General features: G+C 33.8%; 1 protein-coding gene across 1 annotated transcript; it reads right to left on the bottom strand.

Annotated features, from left to right (window-relative positions):
• Nucleotides 1-144: 144 nt before the first annotated feature.
• On the bottom strand, nt 145-3,651 carry LOC111692462. Its single transcript, XM_023456483.1, has 2 exons — nt 3,140-3,651; nt 145-1,037 (listed from the first exon to the last, which is right to left on the bottom strand). The coding sequence occupies exons 1-2, from the start codon at nt 3,570-3,572 to the stop codon at nt 271-273; spliced, it is 1,200 nt and encodes a 399-aa protein (XP_023312251.1). The 5' UTR covers nt 3,573-3,651; the 3' UTR covers nt 145-270.
• Nucleotides 3,652-7,865: the final 4,214 nt, after the last annotated feature.

The raw sequence follows: 7,865 nt of genomic DNA, 5'->3' as shown, positions 1-7,865 counted from the left end.
CAGACTAACAGTATGGTTAAAATTGAGGTACTTTGGCATTTATTTAAATTATTCTTCTGTTCTCATGAGCATTGAAATTTATCTCACTCACTAGCGGGAACCATTGCGAATACATTAATATATAACAATATTCAATTATGTTAGTTTCTTCGATGATTTGTGTCCTCATCTGAAGCTCTGTTACACGGTAAAAATATACATACTAAATCGCCCCCTTAAGATAATATCGAATACCACCCTATACATAAATTTTAAATAGATAACATTTCATTACAGCCATCCTCTCATGCCGCTTGTATGGATTACATTCCTTAATTTATCTTTCATAGCCAAGTGTATCCTTGCTTTTATTTTATCCACATCAGATGATGAGTGATCGAACTGCTCTTCCCCAAAATTCAAAAATATCATCATAAAACAATGCCCGAGTTCAACTGGCGTCGCAGCTTTCATTTCTTCTAAAAACTTGGGTAAACTAAAAGGAGCAGTGTCGCATTTCAACTTCTCCAAATGGGAAATGAAGTGTTTGTGATAAAATTCGATCAAACCGTCGAAATCGTCTTGTAGTACAGACGTCTGCACATTTGTGAAAAGAAAAAAGAACAGGTCTGTGGCTGGTGATTTATAGTCGCAGTTTTGAAAGTCAATAATCTTGTTGCTAACAGGTACCTTGTTCTGAAATTTTATCATAGTGTTATTGAACCACATATCTCCGTGAGTTACCGTCGCGAATGGTTCCTTTGGTGGTGCATCTCCTGCTTCTCTTACGTTCTCGAAAATGTTTTTAACTTTTGGTATCCAGGGTATACATTTGTATGAATCTTGAAGCATCTCTAAGAAGACTGACTTGATTTCTTCTTTAATTGGCTTAGGCTGGAAAGGGAACGGGGCCAAGTACGGTCTGATTTTCTCATTGAATACTTCTGGTTTCTTCAGCTTCAGAGCAATTGGTATGGCATGGAAAGCTGCCAAGTCTTTGAGTATTAACTGGGTCGTCTCTAGGTCAAAGCTTACGTGGTGATCTACGCATTGATAACCTGAAAAAAATGTCATTGAATTAGATTAAGTAGATGTCCAAAAAATGTGGGTATGTCAAAAAGGAAATACATAATATTTATTTTTAGAAAATTTAAAATAATTAGAAATAAATGCAATTTTATGCCCACCTTATTGCATATTTTATGTGTAATCTGTAAGTTGTAAATAATAATTTGATCAATCACACTATTTTTATTTGAATACGGTGCGAAGGAGTTTACTCGATTTGGTTTAACTTTCGAAGGAGTCAAGGTAATAATAATAATGCAAGATTTAAAAAAAAATAAAAATGTACCTACTTCATCTTTATAAGAAAAAGTACCAAAGAACTTTTAATTTGTTTAACTTGTTCTCTTTAAAAAAAAATAGATGCTTTTGTGTATACATTATTGTTAAATTGTCTTTTATAACTTTTACTTCGGCTTGTTCCACTAACTTGTGTTGGCCCACCTAATTCTTTTAATTTTAGTTTATCCTCATAAGGCATAGAACCAAATAAAGTTTTTTTTTAAACGAAACGCTATTCATTTTAATAACTATAATATCCGTAGACGAATAAACGAAAATATTCACATGTGCCGCTCGCCGCACATACCACGTACGAAATATTACTGCATTTACTGCAGCAGTGGCTGTCGTTGTTGCAGCCACAAAAGCCCATATAAAAGTGTACTGGGTCACGTGCCTGATTAGCCAATAAAAACAAAGGACGCATCTAATCGTTCGCTGTGCACACATTTTGTATATGAGGTTGCATATATTAAGGAGCGTAGCTCGCGTCGTAATAAATAATAATGTAAGCTCCTAGATTTATTTTAGCGCGAGTACATTTAGATTCTTTAAATGTTTTGTTGATATTTAATATGATTAAATACATGAAATTTTATGTGTTCTGCAGCTCCGCAGCTCTCATGGTAAAACCGCCACTGAATTTACTCCTTTCTTCTAAGAAAAAGTACCAAAGAACTTTTAACTGTTTAAGTATATAGAATAAGGTAAATACACACTTCTCTCATCTCAATCATTTGTCGAATTTCGATATAATATCAAATATTGGGTGATGATATTGCAAGAAGCAACTAATCTACTCCTATTTACTGGATTTAAGAAATCTAAGCAGCTGGATTGTTCGTCGGCAGCATAGTGATGAGGACTAACAAATCCGAAACCGCTATATGTCTAGAGTGTTCTACCGGCAAATAATACTAACTGAATTTAATGATATTACTGGTGTAATTCAATGCTGGTCGGGATATATACCGTGTAGAATGGTTGTTTCTTGCATTGTCACTTAAAAAAACCACAGACCAAACTTAAAACTTTCTTTTCGTCGGCGACTCTGGTCATGGGGTAGTAGTGGATGTGGGGGTGTGGGTGTGTATGTTGGTGTGCGTGCGTGCGTGTGTGCCTGTGTCTGTGTGTCTGTACGTGTGTGCGTGCGTGCGTGTGTGTGCGTGAGCCTGTATCTGTGTCTGTGCCTGTCTGTGTGTGTCTGTCTGTGTCTCCGTGTGTCTCTATGTGTCTCTGTATGTCTCTGAGTGTGTCTGTGAGTGTCTGTGTGTGTGTGTGTCTTTTCTAATAAACAATGCTGTCCTAGATGGCAAGGCAAAAATGTTTCTAAATGTACGTGGAACTTTTCGTCTGACGTAATAGCACCCGGTGGTGCATCAGAACTTTAAAATTTCGATAATACGTACTTCAGCTAATCGACATACCAATTACTGTAAATATAAGTACCTCGCATTAGATTAGATATATTGTTATACATTAATTTTAGCGATTTTAGAAATATTTGAATTGATTAAATTGTGTTTGTTTTATGAAAAATCCACAAACGTTCTAAATAGCTTAAATATGCTAGATACGAGAATATATTTCACTATATGTATTTACCGATTTACATATCGTTTAAAATACAATAGGTAAAGAGGTTTTATGAAACTTAAATCTTACGCGCGTTTAAACTATCTAGAGATAGAAGTGTGTACATTTTACATACATACAATTCCTGTACATTTTATTCATTTATCGTTTTTCCTTATTCTATGTTTTTCTAGGAATAATTGTAACTGTACACTTACAAAAATGTAACGCACCATACCTTTAAACTTCAAATTTTCTAATATCAGCACCGCATCCTCATCCACATTACCATTTTGTTCTCCCAGATTCAACCTAGCACCGTAAAACTCTGGGAAACAGTCAATTACTTCGTTAACACCGTTCTCTCGTTGGAAATCTCGAAGTGTGGGTGCTATGATATTATACATAGCAATTTCATTCTTGAAAGTCACTTGAATATTGAACGCCTTCCTAAAGAATTCCTGTTCAGGGATCATCTTAGCCACAACATGTAGTTCCTCTTCCGTACCATCATTTTCGTCCTTTAGTGTTACGTCCAACTTCAACATTGTACTACCGTAGTTTTCTCCGGGAGCAGTCAGTCTCGTAATCTTCTTGTCCGAAATACTTTGACTTTTCTTAATGCATCCACTTAGCACTTCCTGTAAGTTTTCTATCGTGTATTCGCCCATGATTATTTTTTTAACTTTAATTTTGTGATATCGGTGCGAATATTTATTTGTCAGAAATATTAAATAGTGAGAGCACAGTTNTAGCTTCATTTATTTATTTAATAATAGTAAAATAATTCCGAAATTGAAATTTTAATTAATATTTCGTTTAACAATAATTTTTGTGACATATTTGTAAATTAAAAAAAGATGCATTTTTTCTGGGGTTCAGGGCTATTCTACGAATTCGTAAATATGCCCCTTGTTATTTTTTTGTCGAGCTACCCCAGTTTAAAAAAAAAAAGAAGTTTCTACGATGAATAGAAGCCGAGATATTGCAAAATTTACAGCGCGCATCAATTTGAACTTTTTTCGCGTGCGCGACTTGCTTTGACGAACTTCCCCCACCACCACGCCGCCGGTCGTCGGACAGTTTACTTATAGTCCAAGCATTCTGTCACGNTTAACTTAATTATTTTCTCGTTATTTAACCTGTTCACAAGATTTATGCATTTTAAATAAAGGGTACAAATCTTCGCGAGGATAGTATGATATATTTGTTATACATAATAATTATATTTTGCATAGTTTATACACAATACATTTTTGAACGCGTACACATCTCTACCAAAATTTGACCTATTCTTCGGGTTAAAGTCACACATTGTCCGCTCTCTATTGATAATACAATTACAAGTTGGCGTGGTGGGGGTATTCGCGCAGATCGGTGCACGCACCCCCCACTTTTAGTATGCGAACAAAGTGGCGTAGTTACAAAAGCATTTTAGCCATTTTATGAGCCTATTTGTCGTTTGTTATCCCGAGCGTGGAGCATTGGCGTCGTATTACGTGATTTATTTTGTTGTGGTGTAAAATGATTGTTCGAGTGTATGTATATATTATTCTATAAGGTACTATAAAATTAAGGACAAATTAAGTGTTAGAAAATAAAAGACAATATAAAAAACTATGAATTGTGGTCTTGAAAGGAAATATGGCGTTTCCTGATTTTGATTTACTTTTTTAGATACCTACAACAATTTGAAACTTAAAATAAATTTATTTTTTGTTTAGTTAATAAAATGATTTACAATTTAACTGTTTAATGTGATTCGTAAGAAATTAAAATTGTAGTCCTAAATGCAAATACCTATGTTGGTAGCTAAATGTCTTCAGCCCATTCAATGGTAAAGTCCTCTTTCAATTTAATATTTTGTTATGCCGCTTATGTTAGCAAAAAAAATGCAACTTAATTTTTCTCGAAAATGGTACATGCTACGGAATTTCGACAAGTATGCCTTCTTTTTGCAGTATGCTTTAGAGTTTACAGGACCGTTTAGAAATGTAATAAATTTTTATTTTTATCATATTTTTTTTTATTGTACCCCTTCAATTACTTGTATCGGCGACACTGCTTTTCAGAAAGAAACCGTTTGCACATTATTCTTAACGCACAGTTGATGTTTACTCGTATTCCAACTTCAACACACTGTATCTCGAAAACAGGGCGTCATTATTTTACCAAGAGGAACTTGCACACAAGTTTTTTTGAAATATGAACGAGACATTCTGTATATTGAGATGAATCAAAAGTTTAAGTTTCAGTATTAGGATGAAAATAGATTAATGTCAGAGAATGACAATGTAAGAGTTAAGCAATAGATTTGAAATTAAGATGACAATTAGATGCAAAATGACAATTTAAAGTAAAATATAAATTTTGATGAAATATCAATCTAAATTATAAAGGGTACTATATAGCAAAATAAAGATTAAGTAGTATTGCAAATGTTAAATTGGAAATATAAAATTAAAAAGTAATCTGATTGGTTAAATTAAAAAGGATAAGAAAAGATAAGGATAAAAAAAATTGTATTTAAAAATAAGAGTGCAGTGCAGTGGTAATCAAGGAGACAGAAAAAAAAATAAATAAATAAATAAGACAGGAGAGATGATATAGAATTGTCAAAACAGAAAAAGAAGATTGTATAAGAAAAAGTTAAATAAATTAAAGAAGACGAAAGGAAAAGAACACGAAGTTGATAGTGAAAATCAGTTGCTGTTTACAGTTTACAGCGCACATCAATTTGAACTTTGGATTTCACTTTTTTCGCGTGCGCGACTTGCTTTGACGAACTTCCCCCACCACCACGCCGCCGGCCGTCGGACAGTTTACTTAGCAAGTATCTTCTCTTTAAAGGGCTCGTGAGTCGTTAATTTTCCACATTTTCAATGCAATTCACGGGAAATCGTAGTTTACATCGTGAACTTTATTTTGCGAAAAATTCAAGTCTTAATGTTTATAAACCATTGAGCTACAATTTAAAAAAAAATTCTTATCTTGGCTTCTGTCGGTCGTAGAGGGTGCTTTATTTTTTTGCCAGCTATCCATTGTATCTATTTTCGGTGAGGTAGCATAACTAGCAACAATTTTATTCAAATTGTTTATAAGCGAAAAACGCACGGTTTTTTAATGCACAATTTGAGAATGTTAATGTCAAAAAAACGGTGATATTTTTTAATAGGTCGCTTAATTACGTCTTTAAGATTACAACGACGCTTTCAGAATCATGTTAGGTTGAAAATTAACGCCTGTACAGAGGCTTAAAGTTCATAACTTTTGGAGCCTCCGTTATAAACAAATAGAATTGTGCGAAAACTGTTGCACCTACAGCGTCCACTTTTGGCACACTTTTAAAGTATGACAAAACCCTCAACTTGTCATAGGTTTTATAAAATTTTAACAATAAATGCGATAGTTATAAACAAATTAAAAAATGGGCACTTACTTTTCTTGTTTTTTGCAATAACGTTTTTGTTTATTAACCGATTTTAATTTAACACGTCTCATTTTGTAGATAATTTTGCTCCCTACAAGCTGTCTGTGAGTCACTTTTCGCTAAAATTTATGGTTTTCCCTGCAAAGTGAAAAAACTGTTTTCCTCACTTATTTGTTTAAATAGGAAAGTTAGCTGATAAAAGTTTTTGACTCACGAGATGAGAGATGTTTTGTATTATGTTCCTTTAGTTTAGACATTTTACAATAATATCGAGGATAGGACTTTTTTCGAGTTTCTCTTTTATTTTTGCTAATTTTCCTGGTGTACCTATATAGACATATCCTCTTTTTGCTATAATTCTCCCTCCGTATGATATTACGTTGTCAAGACAACTTAAACAACAAAAGATAAATTAATTTTTTGAAGACGCTCCTAGAAGTGAAAATTAAGTTCAAATACTACTACGGATTCGAGAAATTTGTTTTCTGACGCAAATCGACCAAATCCCAATCAATCGGCATCAGCGTTCCGTACGCGTACGATTCTCATCCGAGCCGTGACATTTGGGGTCCGCTCGTCCTTGTCCTTCGTCGCCTCGCGTCGTCGACGGCTTGCGGACGTGCCGCGGAGCAGCTCTGCAGGTGCACTATGTGACCGTCCGCCTGATCGCGCTATGGAGTTGCTTTGCGAAAGATGTCGCAACGTTGTGATGTTGTTTACTTCCTGGGATGCCAAAATATCCAGTGCGTAGCTGCCTAAAGAGGCATTTCCTGGACTTCCTCGAACAGGATGTAATGAAAAATTAACGAAAATATAACTCACGGCCGTTGATACGAAAATATCAAGTACGGCGAACAATAAGTATTAATTTATAGAGTGGGTTACGGAATACAAATTCGGTGTAATCAACGGATGAAGCGCTGTAAACAAATAAAAATATAAAGGATGTTTGTATTAAAAGAGTAAATATTAGATACTGAATATATGTAGAAATTCAATTTTCTAAATATTCATATTTATTATTTATTCATAATTTTTAAATGATTGTCTGAACTAATATTATTGTAGTTGATTTGTATAATAAAACAGTTCGTAGAGTTCATATTTTGTTTCTATTTTTAATTTGTACATATTTACAGAGCTTTGTTTTTCTTTTATGGTAGAATGTGGATACCAAGTACCATCGGAATAAAAATTAGCTCCTGTCAAGGACATTTAAATAAAGGGGACTTATTTATTTACATTTCTAGATGAAGCCTGGTCTATTCACAGTCTAATTGTATCATTGTTGTTAGTGTATAATTATACTGGAAATGTACTTAATATTTTTATCGCAATTTTCATCACAATTGTGAAAATTATTATTATAGGATAGTATTATTAAGTTATGCATACAATATTGTTAAATTCTGTACATATTAAACTATTTTTCATTTTTCATATTTGCCATGTTTGAAGACTTGGCAACTACGCAATAATTTGTAGCGTGTTCCTCGTTCGTTCTGCCGTGGTTGGCAGAATAAACGAGGAACAC

The sequence above is a fragment of the Anoplophora glabripennis genome, unplaced genomic scaffold, assembly GCF_000390285.2.
Source record: "Anoplophora glabripennis isolate ALB-LARVAE unplaced genomic scaffold, Agla_2.0 scaffold1642, whole genome shotgun sequence".
Taxonomy (NCBI): Eukaryota; Metazoa; Arthropoda; class Insecta; order Coleoptera; family Cerambycidae; genus Anoplophora; species Anoplophora glabripennis.
This window is presented reverse-complemented; position numbering and strand designations above follow the sequence as displayed.